The 16,772-nt window shown below is 44.4% G+C and overlaps 1 protein-coding gene across 1 annotated transcript; it reads left to right on the top strand.

Moving 5' to 3' along the window:
- Nucleotides 1-592: 592 nt before the first annotated feature.
- On the top strand, nucleotides 593-16,531 carry LOC134800565 (uncharacterized). Its single transcript, XM_063773054.1, has 8 exons — nucleotides 593-722; nucleotides 1,384-1,613; nucleotides 1,739-2,059; nucleotides 2,148-2,259; nucleotides 2,437-2,508; nucleotides 5,039-5,256; nucleotides 7,933-8,115; nucleotides 16,244-16,531. The coding sequence occupies exons 1-8, from the start codon at nucleotides 686-688 to the stop codon at nucleotides 16,481-16,483; spliced, it is 1,413 nt and encodes a 470-aa protein (XP_063629124.1). The 5' UTR covers nucleotides 593-685; the 3' UTR covers nucleotides 16,484-16,531.
- The last annotated feature ends 241 nt before the right edge of the window (nucleotides 16,532-16,772 follow it).

Here is a 16,772-nt window from a genome sequence, read left to right on the forward strand (position 1 = left end):
CATCATCAGGTCTACTTCATCAACTTGGTGGTTTTCGGGGGAAAATGCTCGAGTTGCTTAAGAAAACACCCAAATCACCATGCGTGTGCCTTTAAAAATTGAGGAGTTCCCTCAATTCCTCATAAATCCCATCATCAGGGGCCGATTGCATAACAAACTACAACTAATATTACAAGCGGAACTCCTTATTTAATAAGTGAAATTAGAAAAGGAGTTCCGCTTGTAATATTAGTTGTAGTTTGTTATGCAATCGGCCCCAGAACAGAACCTTTCAAACAAAAAAAGAATTACTCAAATCGGACTACGGATGTCGGAGTAATCGGTGAACGTACATAGAAAAAAAAATAGCCACAACCGAATACAGAACCTCCTCCTTCTATGAAATTGAAGTCGCTTAAAAATTAACAATACCCTGGTTTCTGGGGCAAGTTACTCGACAGCAGCACTACCGTGCCTTCACAAATCACGTTTTATGTGGTAATACCTCAACGACTATGCTACCCTAGTATTTGCTTTAGCTTACCGTGGGCCGTGATAAAGTTAAGTAGATAATTAATATGTCTGTAAAATTCTCATCAATATTATCAGTAGTACACACGATGGGGTAGGATAAAGTGAATTGATGAATGTGGCTGAGATTCGAGACTTGTATAGCGCTTCGTAGAAGTGTAGAACAATATAAACAATGTCTTTCTTTAGGCAGTTGCTTTGTACTATCGTGGGTAAGTAACACGCTCTAGTTAGGCGACAACTTTTCGATGAATACTATCCCATGGACGAATAAAACAAGTAGACTGACAGTGTCTATGCATAGTTGCGTTCCTCTAATATTCAGCGCCATTTATTAAATGGAAATTGTTGCTTTAAGTAGAGGTCTAAGCGTCGAACAAAATAGATGGAACTGGTGAGACGTACTTCAAAGTAACTGAACTTCCTTTCAGTTCTCTTCGTTCCACGTTGCGGGCGGGACCTGAACCCGAAAGCATTAATTTAGTTACCTACAAATTGTATTACCTTGGAGGCGGCACTCTACTGCCTCCCCTGCCGATGACACCCTTGACCGCCATCGAAAATAGATGACATGGACCTACTAATGACTAGATTCTGCACACTGGCGCCGCTACCGACGATGAGACACAGCGCTATAGATTTGAAAAACGCTATCTTGCTTGCACACCCACCGTCGCGTATTAGGTGGCAGCGCCAGTGGGATAACCTACAACCCCTTGAGTCCCAGTAGTTCGGCAAAAGAGTTACCTTTAGATCCTACGGACGCGATATCCCACATATGTACATGTACTCATATGAAAGTGAAAATCCCCTAGATGTTTCGACAACACAAAGTGTTGGCACTCGAGGGTTTAATGTTAGTATATCTTCCAGTGAGCTACTCTTGTCTGACGTTGGGAGTGACGTTCACCTGGCCCTCATCAACCCTCCTGCTGTTCCGCTCTGAGAACACCACGCTGCACCGCACCATGACGGAGACCGAGCAGGCGCTCTTGGGGAGCCTGTCCTCCATAGGAGCCATGATCGCTACGCCAATCGCGGGCTTTCTTTCGGATGTGAAGGGACGGAAATTTTGCATGGTTATGATGTCGTTGATGCACGTTGTTAGTATTTACCTAAAGTCAAATCTACTTATAAATAAGTTCTCTACTTGGTTGAAATCATGTAGAATCCTGTTCTATGGAAATAACTACAAAGTACTTTAAGCGATACATAACTTGTTCCACAGATCTGCTGGTCAATGATAATAACCTCAAACAGAGTGGAAGTTGTGCTCACTGCCATGTTCGTGTCAGGCATCGGCTGCGGCGCCTACTTCGTCACCCCCGTCTATATCAGCGACTTCTGCCAAGAATCCATAAGAGGCCAAATGACTTCAGGAGCCGTAGTCTTCTACGCAATAGGAACGATAGTCTCGTACATAGTTGGTGGATTTTTGGACTACTTCAAGAATGTCTACGCTTGTCTTGGAATTTCGGTGCTTGGGGTCATCCTGCTAAGTCTGATGAAAGAGTCGCCTTTGTTCCTCATGATAAAGGGGAGAGAAGAGGTACCTATTCAACATTAATTTGTGCTTTTTTAATCAAATCTAAAAGGGTGCTAAGTTCATTATCGGTTTGAATTTTTCTATTTTGCAGGAAGCCAAAGAGTCTTTAGCTTTCTTCAGAAACGTAAGTCCCGATTCGAAGGAGGTGTTACAAGAGGTGGAGACCATTCGGCGCGGACTAAACCCTGAGATGGACGACCCAGGTGACACAGCATTTATAAAACCTAATTGGGGCGGACATGAACTGTATACTAATATGAGTGCAATAAACAATTCTGATTCTGATTCTGATTCATGGATAAGTCTCCGTGATTTTTTTTTTGTCTCAATCACAATTATGAGCTTTAATGCGAGTCATAATTTTTTAATGGTTTCTACAGGCACGCCAGAAGAGGAATGGAAACTGAAACCCATTTCGGAGAAGAAAAATTCATCGTTGCTTCAGTTTATAAGTAAGTTACTTACCTATGATGAGTTGCTGATCGTCGGTGCGAATAAAAAAATCGCTGTGTCTTTTTACGATTTTTTGATTTTGGCATATTAGAATTCCTTTTTCAATTTCCCGTCGACCCACATAAATATTTATGTTATATCTTTATTAGTTTTGAAAATAATAATTCCGCTATTTGAACACAGAACAACATTTGTACAAAAAAAAAAACAGAACAGAAACAAAAAAAATAGCTAAGTATGTGATTTTTTAGCACATAACGAAATTAAATGCCTTGTTTTCCGTCGAGGGTGATGGCGATAATGTTGTACATGACGATTTATTGTAGAATGGATTACCCGACATTGACCCTAAAATCCGCTATGTATCATCTCTCGTACTATCTTACTTTGGCAACAAATCGCTATGTGTAAACTTCACACATGACGATTTTAAGTGAACCAAATTTAAGTCGCTATGTAGCAAAATTTTGGTTAAAATAATTAACATTGTAAGAAATTACGAAAAAACTGTTTAATTTCTTCGTGAGTATCATGTAAAAATCATTGATCTATTAGAAAATAAAAACTTTTACAAAAAAAAAAGAAAACCGACTTCAAAAAGGATAAAATAAAATATAATCCGTTTTTAAGTATACGCGTTACTAACTGATATGTTTGAAGTCGGTGCCAAGCCAAATTTGAAACATACCATGATTTTAGGGCGATCCGGTAACAATGTTTGCCATAACAAGGATTGCCTTACACGACAGCAATTATCATACTTTCTGTAGATACCTAAGAACCCACTGTCAATCCACCTTGGCGCAGTCCGTACCATGTTTGTTCTAGTATAAAACCAATGCGATTGCCGATATGTTTTTTAAACAGCAATTTTTACTAATTTTCGAACTGTCCATAGTACTCAAGTGTGGGATTGGGACTGAGTTATTTCCCGCCTCTTATCCAGAGAACTTGATTTCAAAATATAAAACAATACAAGAACCATCTACAGGGCTTTAACTTTTTACCTGCATGGCAAATTTCACCAGTTTACATGGCAGTTGTTTAGCTGAAAAGGTGACAAAGAGACAGACAGAATTACTTTCACTATTATAATACCTATTAGTACAGTTGTAATGTGATTTATAGACATAAAGCTGATTATTTTTGACCGGTATTGTTACTATTTGTCTTGGCACCGACTTCAAACATATCAGTAAGTAACGCATATACTTAAAAACGGATTATATTTTATTATATCCTTTTTGAAGTCGGTTTTCTTTTTTTTTGTAAAAGTTTTTATTTTCCATTTTTAATTGTAAGGCATTGTTAACAGCTTATGAGTGACGCGTGACGCATGAATGAAAATAATAATGATGCGTATCACTAAATTCGTAATCATTCCTGTCACTACAGTGCACAAACACAAAATCCATCCTCCGCCCCGCCACTGACCCAATCCCTCAACCCCCAGATCACTCAACCTCACAGCACATCAACCCCTGATCACGGAACCCCTCGACCCTGAAGCCTGAACCACCAACCCTTCAACCGCCATTTCCCGAGTCCTCAGTAGCCTTACCATAAGTCTAACACTGACATATTAGCTTAGCGTGTGCGTAACTTACTTTCTATGCGTCTCGCTCGTACTGGCATCCTATTGGTGCGAGCGAGATGTATAGAAAGTAAGTTACGAAGACGATAGCGAAGATGTAGTGTCAAACTCGTGGTAAGGCTACAGTTGTACTTCATCAAATGGGTTATTAACGGGAGGAAATGTTTGAGTTACTATTAAAAAACAACGATGTCGCCATACTCGTACCTTTAAAAATTGAGGAGTTCCCTCATTTCCTTATGAATTCCGTCACCAGATTATAACCAACAATATTATGGGAACACCTTGGAGGTAACTTCGTTCAAACAAAAAAAGAATTACTCAAATCGGACCACGGGTCTCGGAATAATCGCTGAACGTCGTACATTTTAAGAAATCGTCATGATTATCATCAAAACAATCATCATCATCATCAGGTCCACTTCATCGAATTGGTGGTTTTCGAGAGAAAATGCTCGAGTTGCTTAAGAAAACACCCAAATCACCCTACTTGTGCATTTAAAATTTGAGTAGTTCCCTCAATTCCTCATGGATCCCATCATCAGAACAGCACCAGATTAATGTGGGACCACCTTGGAAGTACCTCCTTTCGAACAAAAAGGAATTACTCAAATCGGCCCACGGGTCTCGGAGTAATCGATGAACATACATAAAAAAAAAAAAACATAGCCACAACCGAATACAGAACCTCCTCCTTCTATGAAATGGAAGTCGGTTAAAAAATACAGGTGCAACAAATATATACAAACAGGAAAATAAACAGTTATTTTTGTCTCCTGACAAGTAGCTTAAAAATACATGGCGATTTTTTTTTCGCACCGACGTGATGCTTTCTGACGTGTTCAAATTTTTTTGCGTGTACCGAAAATCTAAGCTTAGGATAATAATAGATTTTTTGTTTACACCGGTTATATAGATGGGCAACTTTTTTCCAGGACAGTCCTACTCCACCCGTCGTGCACTCGCCATCGCCATAGTCCTCATGACACTGTCAATATTCCAAGGCCTCATCGTGGTGCAGGTGTACGCAGAGCCACTGTTCACCGAGGCCATTCCCAGCATGTCGCCCACCATCTCAAGCATTTTATTCTCCACGGTCACGTTTGTTGTTGGCCTCGTGACAGCTTACCTTACCGACATTGTTGGAAGAAAGGTATTAGATATTATTTATGTTTATTATGTCCTGAAGTGCCGACGGTAAGTTTCTAAAACTGTGAAATTTTCTACATGGTAAGATGGTATCGCTGGGGCGATGCGGTTGAAGCGGACTTGCGCAATCTCCATGCCGATAACTGGCGGGAGATGGCACAGGATCGAGGCAATTGGCGCTGCGCCATTAAGTAAAAGTAAAGATGTTGACGACTTCTCACATTTTTGCGTGAGGATTGAAAGTTTCTATTCCCGAAATTTGCTTTATTTCTGAAACTCTCTCTGGATCAGGGGCGTATTTACCATAGGGCCAAGGGGGCCACCCGGGGCGGCAGGCCGCAGGGGGGCGGCGAAGCCGCCCCCTTGCGGCTTTTTCTGGGCGCCTTTTATAATCAAACTTAGCTATTTTTTTATTATATTTTAATTGACATTTAAATTAATAAACAAACGAACGCTTCAAACCCCACCAATTGCTAAAAATATCTACCAACAAGTACCTAAATTAAGCAACATTTTCGTACAAGAAGTATTAGTACGGCGCAGTGCCGGATTTACCACTAGGCTGAGTAGGCTGAAGCCTATGGCGGCAGATTTTAGGGGGCGGCAAATTTGGGTCAAAAAAATATTTTATTAGCTGTTCAGATAGGGTCGACCAGAATTTTGTCGCTCCCCTATTTATTTGTAAAAATTAAATAACAAGCCTTGTCGATTTTGCCGCCCTCTGTCATGTCAAGACCCTTTATATTGAGACAGACAGACGGCCGGACGGACAACAAAGTGATCTTATATGGGTTCCGTTTTTTTCCTTTTGAAGTACGGAACCCTAAAAATTTACCTACTATTTTCTCGAAAAAATGTCGCGCTCGCTACGCTCGTTTTCACTTACGTACCTAACATTATTTGTGACCCATCTGACTATATACATACGGGCGGTTCTTGTGTCTTCGTGGTATTGAATCTCACTAAATTGTTCCGATCCCATGCCGAAACTCAGTACAGATAGAGTGCTCTCGATATCAGATACAAATACAATACTTTTCATGACTTTCCAGCACCACAGAATGAGGGATAATGGTACGGCCTGTGTAATACGCATCCCTACTACTGTCGTTTGCATAGCAATGATTAAGTATCATTGATATGCAGCAATGACAGCACAGAACCTAGTGCAACGCCAGCGGTAATGTCCACACTATCGGAGCAGCTTCCGTCTACTATACCTACGGCTCATGTGCGTCTACCGGAAAAAAAGCTAGCGATCCATTTGTATAACATAGTCCCTCGAGCAGACTCGATGCCAGACCCGACCGAACTCCTTAGCTATATCCAGCCTGCCTGCCATGTCTCACCTTGATTCTCAATGGCCAAAACCCAGCAGTACCCACCGGTCACCGATCAGATCAGGCAAATATAACGAGGTCGCATCGTCGTTGAGTGACAAAAACGGCCCATATAAATCTGTATCTAGAATAGTGACATTAGTGACGTCACCTTTCTGCACTCAAAAGAATAAAAAATTATCTACGTTCCACTATCAGCGAAGAGCGCCTGAATAGCTTAGCTCTTCTTAATATATTAGGTCATTACCTATGAAATTGGCGTTTTGTTCGGAGAATTTCAACGAAACACGAATTTCCATACAATTAATTTTGCGGATATTTTTTTGATGGCTAATTCAAACCAAACAAAATTTTTCCAGTAATTTTTGACACCTTTAAGGTATGTTTTCAATATCTCCATTTCTTGAAAATTGGTACCATTAGAAAAATATAAGTAATTTTAATACTCGAACCGACAGCACATGAAAAGACCTATTTTCAAGGCTTAATTCTGAACACTTAACAATAAAAAATAACAATTAATTGTATGTAAAATCGTTGTTTATTGAGTGCACTGTAGTTTTATTGTAATTGTGTATGTACTTTTGTAAAAAAAAAAAAACTAGGATCAGACTTATATCTATGAACAAAAACGCCAATTTCATAGGTAAGGACCTAATAGAAGCTGAGCTGACAAACGTTTTAAATTACGAAAGCGTTATTGATGATTTTGTCAACCAATTTGTACATAGGAAAACAATGTAAATGCCTCGGAGTAATTAACAATGGAGCCGCCATTAACAGGCTTTCCCCTCTGTCGAAAATAGGCGGCCAATGGTCAATCACATGTCAACCATATGTATGGACTGACGTTTATCTGACATGACGTACCTATACATTTGATGTTCCCCTCCCCCGCAAAAAACGGCAGACTATTTTGTACCGAGAATTTTAGACATGGCGTCTCCGTTGGTTATATCCTCTAAGGTAAATGCCTATGTGAGTAAATGGTAAATGTTTAGTTTTTTTTTATTTCACACCCCAAAGGTACTTGTTGCAGGTTTTTTTTTCTTAAATAAAATACTTTATCGTCACTGATGAAGGGGGGCGGCAAATCAAAATGGCCCGGGGCGCCAAATTTGTAAATACGCCTCTGCTCTGGATATTTCTAAAACCTTTTCCAAATTTTTGGAAACTTTAACATCGATGGTAAATGAGTATATGTGCGTGCGAAATCGGCTTGTCATGATCATGAACTCACGGTTTTGGTTTCAACGACCCTACCTGTCAACTGCTGCGCTTCTAGTACTGAACGTAAGCCATATGTGTGACCCTGTATTCATCTTTCCATCTGTTTCCAGCCCTTAATGCTGTACTCCTCCCTCGCCGCCTCAGCATGCTGCATACTACTAGGCTCGCAGATCCATCTACGCTGGGCTCCTCATAGCGCCACTGCTGTCTTCATATACCTGTTCTGCGTGGCGTATACTATGGGAGCGGGCACTATCCCTTACGTAACCAGCCCTGAGCTGTTTCTTCCTGAGGTACCTATATATTTTCTACCAAGTTTTATTCAGACTAGAACTGACTGAACTAGACTCCTTTGTGAAGGAGTGGCCAGACACAGCAAAGAGATCTGTGGAGAAATTGGGGGAAAGCCTTTGCCCAGCAGTGGGACACGTAAGGCTTGCTTCAAATAATAATAATAATAATAAGAAATTTACAACTCTCTGAGACAATGTCTTTCAGATCTATCTCTGAATCAGAAACCTATAAATACCTTGGTATGTCACAGTCGTTGGGTATTGAGGACGAGGGTATTAGACGGTCGGTGAAGGAGCGCTTTTTCAGTCGGCTTACAAAAGTCCTTAACAGTCTTTTGTCAGGAGGCAACAAAGTGCGCGCCTTCAACGCCTGGGTAATGCCCCTACTCACATACTCCTTTGGCATACTAAGGTGGACTCAGACCGAGCTGGACGCCCTGGATCGGAGGGTCCGATCACTGCTCACCACACATCGCATGCTACACCCACGCTCGTCAGTTATGAGATTGTGCATCCCACGGAAGTGTGGAGGCCGAGGCTTCCTAAATGCCAAGGATCTTCACAACCGCGAGGTGTACAATCTCAGGAATTATTTCCTTAACAACGAGTGTGGGATGCATCGTGATGTGGTGGCAGTAGACAGGAACCTAACGCCGCTCTCCTTGGCAAACGAGAACTGGCGCAAACCTGTGGTACTAAGTACTGCGGATCGCAAGGCGGCATGGGAGAGTAAGGTGCTACACGGGCGGTTCTACAAGGCCCTCACGGGACCCGACGTGGACCTGCTCGCGTCGGTGAACTGGTTACGATTCGGGGACCTCTTCGGAGAAACCGAGGGTTTTGCCTGTGCAATTGCGGACGAAGTGATGATGACGAACAACTATCGGAAATATATCCTGAAGGACGGTACGGTCGACATTTGTCGGGCATGCCGCCGTCCCGGAGAGTCACTCAGGCATATCATTTCCGGTTGTTCTCATCTTGCTAACGGCGAGTACTTGCACAGACATAATCTCGTAGCCAGGATTATTCACCAGCAACTTGCTCTTCTATACGGCCTTGTGGACCGCGAAGTACCGTACTACAAGTACTTACCTGCGTCTGTTCTCGAGAATGGTCGTGCCACGCTCTATTGGGATCGATCTATCATCACTGACAGGACTATTGTAGCCAATAAGCCTGACATCGTGATAATAGATCGATCGCAACGTCGGGCCGTGCTCGTTGACATCACCATCCCCCATGATGAGAATCTCGTGAAAGCCGAGAAGGACAAGTCCAGTAAGTACCTACCTAGACTTGGCTCACGAGATAACCGCCATGTGGGATGTTGATTCGACGATCATTGTCCCGATAGTCGTTTCAGTGAACGGTCTAATAGCGAAGAGTCTCGACCAACATCTTGAGAGACTCTCGCTAGGTGGTTGGATCAAGGGTCAGATGCAGAAGGCGGTGATCTTGGACACGGCGCGGATAGTCCGCCGGTTCCTCTCTCTGCGGCCCTGACCACCGGTAGCTTGGGCCCTGCCCCGCTGCTGGCGGCACCCTAGGTTAGGTTTTTTATAATGTGTTTATATTAATTTTTATTGTTTTGTAATTGTTTTTATATTTTACTTTTATATTCATATTATAAATAACCTAACTTAAGATGAGAAATGAATAAAGAGAATAATAATAATAATAAAACCGCTCTGACAATGACAGACGTCTCGTAAATTTTATTTGTTATAATTATATTTTTATACGTTTTTATTGTTAAAACTATTGTGTATTTTGCCATCAAATGAACCTTCGACCTGGCTGAATATGTGGAAACATAAAATATCGGAGTATAATACGTGTAACTCAAATTTTATACACACGCCACGGACATGACATTTGTTTGACAAAACGGTCAACACAATATTACGGTAAAACGTATATATAACGTATGAAAACAATGATTACGAGGAGTCAAAGACGTGCAGCGGAGTCGACTAACAACGCACGACCACCACCCCCGCCCGCCCCGTCCAGTTCCTCGTCCACATCGTCGTCAGGCGACGAGTTCGCAACGCCGCCTGACACAGACGGGTTCAGTGACGAGGGCGGGCCGCCGCCGCCGCCGCCACGACCACCTGCGCGACGAGGGCGGCCACCGCTGCCGGCACGCTTGGGGCCTGCGGGACATCCTGCCCCGCCCACGGCTCCCGCTACCGGTGGTATAGTGCGACGCATGCGATGGACTCGAACCATGAACGAGAATGTCATGCGCGCCTATTATGGGGCTACAGAGGGGGGAACACAGCTATCCGCCTATCGTTCAAGAATACTGCCTCTGTTTCAGGCTCTTGAACCCACCATCACCGTGTCGGAGCAGCGATTATCGGATCAGGTGCGCGTCATTCAGCGGCTAAAGCGCTTGGATGACGCGACACTTGATCGGCTTCGCCAGGAGGCTCTCTCTGCTCGCGCGGACTCCACCTCGGTGCGAGATCTACCCGCCACGTCGCCGGATCCGGTGCCCGCACCCGACCTGGCACCGGCGGCGCCACGGGTTGATTTCTGTACCGACGAGGGGGACTTCGCGAGTCAGAATGTGAGTACGACTGCTAATGAGCAACTGAGGAGGACTTTGGAAGAGGCGATTACGCAGTATCGCGCCACAACCAATAGACGCAATCTAGCGCTAATGGGAGCCCTAAACGCTTTACTAGAGCCATATTTACGGACTAGTAAAGATTTAGATGATACGCACTCGATCATGTACTGCGGAGCCATCGCGGCGTGCCGTGTTGCTCGCGTCAAGTTTCCGGACGCTGAACGTGCACCTAGGATCGTCGGAGGTGTCCCTGCATGGCAAGCGCGGATCGAGCGACGTATCAGCTCGTTTAGGACTCTCATCGCAAAGCTGATCTGCTTCAGGGGGGGCAACAATCGCCCCCGAGTAATGCGCTTTGTGAACCAGGCGTTCGCGGGGACGGATATCAGGCCCCGCGACTACATGGCCAATGTCACAGAGCGCATCGACTTTCTAAAGCAGAAAGTCTATGCATGGGCAAACCGTATTCGCCGCTACAGAGAGCGTGTGGATCGATTCCAGCAGAATCGCCTTTTTCAAAGTGACCAAAGGAAGGTGTACCGAAAGTGGGAGGAAACCAACCTTCGTACGCCCGACACGCGGCCGCCGGATGCTACTGCCATGACTGACTTCTGGCGTAGCATCTGGTCGGTGCCTGTCGGACACACCGAGGGGAGTTGGATGAGTGTTGTCGAGCGTGAGTGCGAGTCCATCGAACCTATGGGGGCAGTCACCATCAGCCCCGATGACGTGAGTTGTGCCATCCGCACGGCCCAGAACTGGAAAAGTCCTGGGCCGGATGGATTGCACAACTTCTGGCTAAAGTGGTTCCGATGCTCGCACTCGCGCTTGGCAGCACAATTTCAACAAGCCCTCGAGCTTGGTTCTCTCCCACCTTCCTTAACAACTGGTGTCACCTTCCTGCTCTATAAGTCCGGTAGTACCACGGAAGCGAAGAACTACAGACCCATCACATGCTTGCCTACACTATACAAGCTCCTTACATCCATCTTGAGAGCAAAAATCAACGCGCACATTGTTGCAAACAATATTCTGGCTTCCGCTCAAAATGGATGTAGGGTTGGGTCCCGTGGTACTAAAGAGCTCCTCCTCATAGACATGACCATCTGCCAACAAATCCGGCGGAACAAGGGGGCCCTCTCAGCCGCTTGGATTGACTACAAGAAGGCCTATGATTCGGTGCCTCATTCATGGTTGGGGAGGGTCTTAGAGTTGTATAAAGTTGATGCAGCTTTGAGAGCCTTCCTAAGCACGTGTATGGGGCAGTGGACCACAGTCCTTCGTCAACCAGGAGGCGGGGATGACCGCCTTGGCCCGCAGGATTTTATAAGGATTGAGCGAGGAATCTTTCAGGGCGACAGTCTGAGTCCCCTGTGGTTCTGCCTAGCTCTGAATCCCCTCAGCACCCTGCTGAAGGATTTGGGACTAGGTTGCCGGCTTCAGAGAGAGGGTGAAGTCATTTCTCACCTCCTGTACATGGATGACCTCAAATTATTTGCACCAAATAGCCAAGACTTGTTGGAGCTACTGAAAACCACCGAAGTCTTCAGTAGTGCCATCAACATGGAATTTGGTGTCGATAAATGTGCGGTTATGCATGTACAGCGGGGGAGGGTTGTAAATTCAAGAAATTTACAACTCTCTGAGACAATGTCTTTCAGATCTATCTCTGAATCAGAAACCTATAAATACCTTGGTATGTCACAGTCGTTGGGTATTGAGGACGAGGGTATTAGACGGTCGGTGAAGGAGCGCTTTTTCAGTCGGCTCACAAAAGTCCTTAACAGTCTTTTGTCAGGAGGCAACAAAGTGCGCGCCTTCAACGCCTGGGTAATGCCCCTACTCACATACTCCTTTGGCATACTAAGGTGGACTCAGACCGAGCTGGACGCCCTGGATCGGAGGGTCCGATCACTGCTCACCACACATCGCATGCTACACCCACGCTCGTCAGTTATGAGATTGTACATCCCACGGAAGTGTGGAGGCCGAGGCTTCCTAAATGCCAAGGATCTCCACAACCGCGAGGTGTACAATCTCAGGAATTATTTCCTTAACAACGAGTGTGGGATGCATCGTGATGTGGTGGCAGTAGACAGGAACCTAACGCCGCTCTCCTTGGCAAACGAGAACTGGCGCAAACCTGTGGTACTAAGTACTGCGGATCGCAAGGCGGCATGGGAGAGTAAGGTGCTACACGGGCGGTTCTACAAGGCCCTCACGGGACCCGACGTGGACCTGCTCGCGTCGGTGAACTGGTTACGATTCGGGGACCTCTTCGGAGAAACCGAGGGTTTTGCCTGTGCAATTGCGGACGAAGTGATGATGACGAACAACTATCGGAAATATATCCTGAAGGACGTTACGGTCGACATTTGTCGGGCATGCCGCCGTCCCGGAGAGTCACTCAGGCATATCATTTCTGGTTGTTCTCATCTTGCTAACGGCGAGTACTTGCACAGACATAATCTCGTAGCCAGGATTATTCACCAGCAACTTGCTCTTCTATGCGGCCTTGTGGACCGCGAAGTACCGTACTACAAGTACTTACCTGCGCCTGTTCTCGAGAATGGTCGTGCCACGCTCTATTGGGATCGATCTATCATCACTGACAGAACTATTGTAGCCAATAAGCCTGACATCGTGATAATAGATCGATCGCAACGTCGGGCCGTGCTCGTTGACATCACCATCCCCCATGATGAGAATCTCGTGAAAGCCGAGAAGGACAAGTCCAGTAAGTACCTAGACTTGGCTCACGAGATAACCGCCATGTGGGATGTTGATTCGACGATCATTGTCCCGATAGTCGTTTCAGTGAACGGTCTAATAGCGAAGAGTCTCGACCAACATCTTGAGAGACTCTCGCTAGGTGGTTGGATCAAGGGTCAGATGCAGAAGGCGGTGATCTTGGACACGGCGCGGATAGTCCGCCGGTTCCTCTCTCTGCGGCCCTGACCACCGGTAGCTTGGGCCCTGCCCCGCTGCTGGCGGCACCCTAGGTTAGGTTTTTTATAATGTGTTTATATTAATTTTTATTGTTTTGTAAGTGTTTTTATATTTTACTTTTATATTCATATTATAAATAACCTAACTTAAGATGAGAAATGAATAAAGAGAATAATAATAATTGTCCCGCAGGGCAGCTTGTGGCGAGCTGTTGGGGAGTAACGACCCCACGGACCCGAGTGCTCCCGAGAGTCGGTCAGGGTCTCCGTCTCCGGCGTGTCTTCGTCGGTCGGAGTGGACCCCAAGGGGACCCGCAGGACTCTCAGCTCTGGCTTGCCTTCATTGGCCGTCCAGAGAGGAGTCGCTAGAGATATATGCTCCAGGGGTGGAAGTGTTAAAGGGCATAACGCCGCGAGTAACTTCGGAGAAAGCGCAGCACCACCTCTCGACACCCCTGAGCCGCTCACGCCGGTGTTGCGCCTGGCAGTCTTTACGATGGCGCATCAGGTGCCCATCTAACGAGTGGCGAGTCACCGCCTGCCTCGATAACACTGTATAACACAATGTTATGGCAGGTGTCCGGAACTCTTAGCAATAGCCCAGACTTATTTTCCACCCAAATTTAAACCATAGACCAGGACTCTTTCCATTTTTCTATAATAGCTCCCAATGCCTGCTGAAACCGGTTTACGGGTATCTATTTATGTACCCGTGAATGGGTCCCAGCAGGCGTTCTACATGACAAAGCTCTCCAAACAGCCTCTACGTGTTGGATCTATATCCCCACGCACGCCTTATAAATGACCGGGCTTAAAAACCCGTTTTGTAACGGAGATACAAATAATAATTGTTATTATTCAGACTAAATAGACGGTGCTCAAATCTGTAAAATCTCTCACTGGGATATTTTATTTCTATGCTTGTTCATCGATTCACAAATAGGGTTGTACTGCTTTGGGAAATCCCATTGTCATCAACTCAGGATTCTGAAGAAATTGGCGGAACTCCTGAATTCCTATAGTTTAGTTGTTTTTTTTTTTTGTAGCAACACGTGCCTCTCAGAAAGCACAATTTGTCATGAAGTGGGTGGGTGGGACTGTTGATAGCGCATTCCACAAAAAACCGGGCAAGTGCGAGTTGGACTCGCGCACGAAGGGTTCCGTACCATAATGCAAAAAACAGCAAAAAAAAAAACCGGGCAAGTGCGAGTCGAACTCGCGCACAAAGGGTTCCGTACCATAATGCAAAAAAAAAAAAAAAAAAAAAAAAAAAAAAAAAAAAAAAACGGTCACCCATCCAAATACTGACCACTCCCGACGTTGCTTAACTTTGGTCAAAAATCACGTTTGTTGTATGGGAGCCCCATTTAAATCTTTATTTTATTCTGTTTTTAGTATTTGTTGTTATAGCGGCAACAGAAATACATCATCTGTGAAAATTTCAACTGTCTAGCTATCACGGTTCGTGAGATACAGCCTGGTGACAGACGGACGGACGGACGGACAGCGAAGTCTTAGTAATAGGGTCCCGTTTTACCCTTTGGGTACGAAACCCTAAAAAGATTACTTTTTAAATCGATAATATTCGTGATTCTGAGTAGAAAATATGATGGTTTTTCGAAAGTAAACGCAAAGAGAATAGATAGTATAGAGGGGTCCTGTCATAGTAAATTTTGTAGTCACAGTAAATTTACTGCCATCTATCGACACACGACTAAAACTCAAAATGAAAACGTATAAAATTATCAAAATAATGTATAATATGGATAAATGATTTTATTATTTTTATATCATTTTGACCCATGTCCATTCACTGATATCTATGTGTTAAAATTGTTAAATATGAAACGGTGTCGTCACGCCATCTAGCCGAGCATAGGCTAAAGGTGTGTGCGCCATCTATCCGAGAATGACTTTTTCTTGATTTCCGAGACACGTTTTTTCCTTAGACTTTATTCATCTTATACGAAGTTACATATGTCTTTGGTAAACGGTACAGCAACACTCTTAACTGTCCACGGTAGACCTTATTACAAAACGCATAAGGTCCACCTATAGACAGTTCACGGTGTGGGCGATGGTACAGTCACCTGCAATAATATGTTACTCTTCGAAGGCCGCAAAAATATGTGACATGCTCTTATGGCTCTACAAATAAGATCGTGTCAGATATTTTTGCGGCCTTCGTTGAGTAACATATTATTGCAGGTGACTGTACACTGTAGTACAGTCACCTGCAATATGTTATTCTTCGAAGGCCGCAAAAATATGTGACACGGTCTTATGGCTCTACAAATAAGATCGTGTCATATCATGGTATAATAATATACTCCGCCTGGTACTCTCTTCCCGTCTTTTCTAGGTCACCTAACTGACACAAGCCTACGTCATCATGCGACAGCGCTATATGATAATATGCGATAGCGCTATATATAGCGGCCATGTTGTGACGTAGGCCCGTGTCAGTCTGGGAAGAGAAGACCATGTTTTATTAGACTATGGTGTCATATATTTTTGCGGCCTTCATTGTGTAACATATTATTGCAGGTGACTGTACTTACGTCTATTATTAGAGTGGTTTTTTTTTCTTATTCTCCAGGTAAAAAGCTTCGCCAACATGCTGGTAACGGAATGGATATGGCTATGCACCTTCATTATCCTGTTCGTGTTTCAACCGCTCGTGTCTGTCATTGGGCTGGGGCCAGTCTTCTACATTTTCGCTGTCATCTGCTTGGCTTCAGCTGTTTTTACACACTTTTGTTTGCCAGAAACTAAAGGATTGCCCGTCGATGAGATTCAGGCGCTGTTTAGCAAGAAACGTAGTAGTAATTATGCATGATTGGTTTTTATTAAATGTTTATATTTTAACGTTTTGTACCTGACGATATGTTAACAACCTTAATATCTAGGCAATAAGGTCGAATCTTCTACATTTTCGCTGTCATCTGCTGGCTTCAGCTGTTTTTACGCACTTATAGAGGATTGCCCGTCGATGAGATACGGTATCGTCTTGGGTCGTCCCATTCGTTTTTCGTCAAGTTCTTAAGTTAGTCCTATTCTGCTTTCGTCACTCATTCTACATTGAAAGCCACCGACGATTGTGACGAATGTAGAATGAGTGACGAACG

The sequence above is a fragment of the Cydia splendana genome, chromosome 20 (assembly GCF_910591565.1).
Source record: "Cydia splendana chromosome 20, ilCydSple1.2, whole genome shotgun sequence".
Taxonomy (NCBI): domain Eukaryota; kingdom Metazoa; phylum Arthropoda; class Insecta; order Lepidoptera; family Tortricidae; genus Cydia; species Cydia splendana.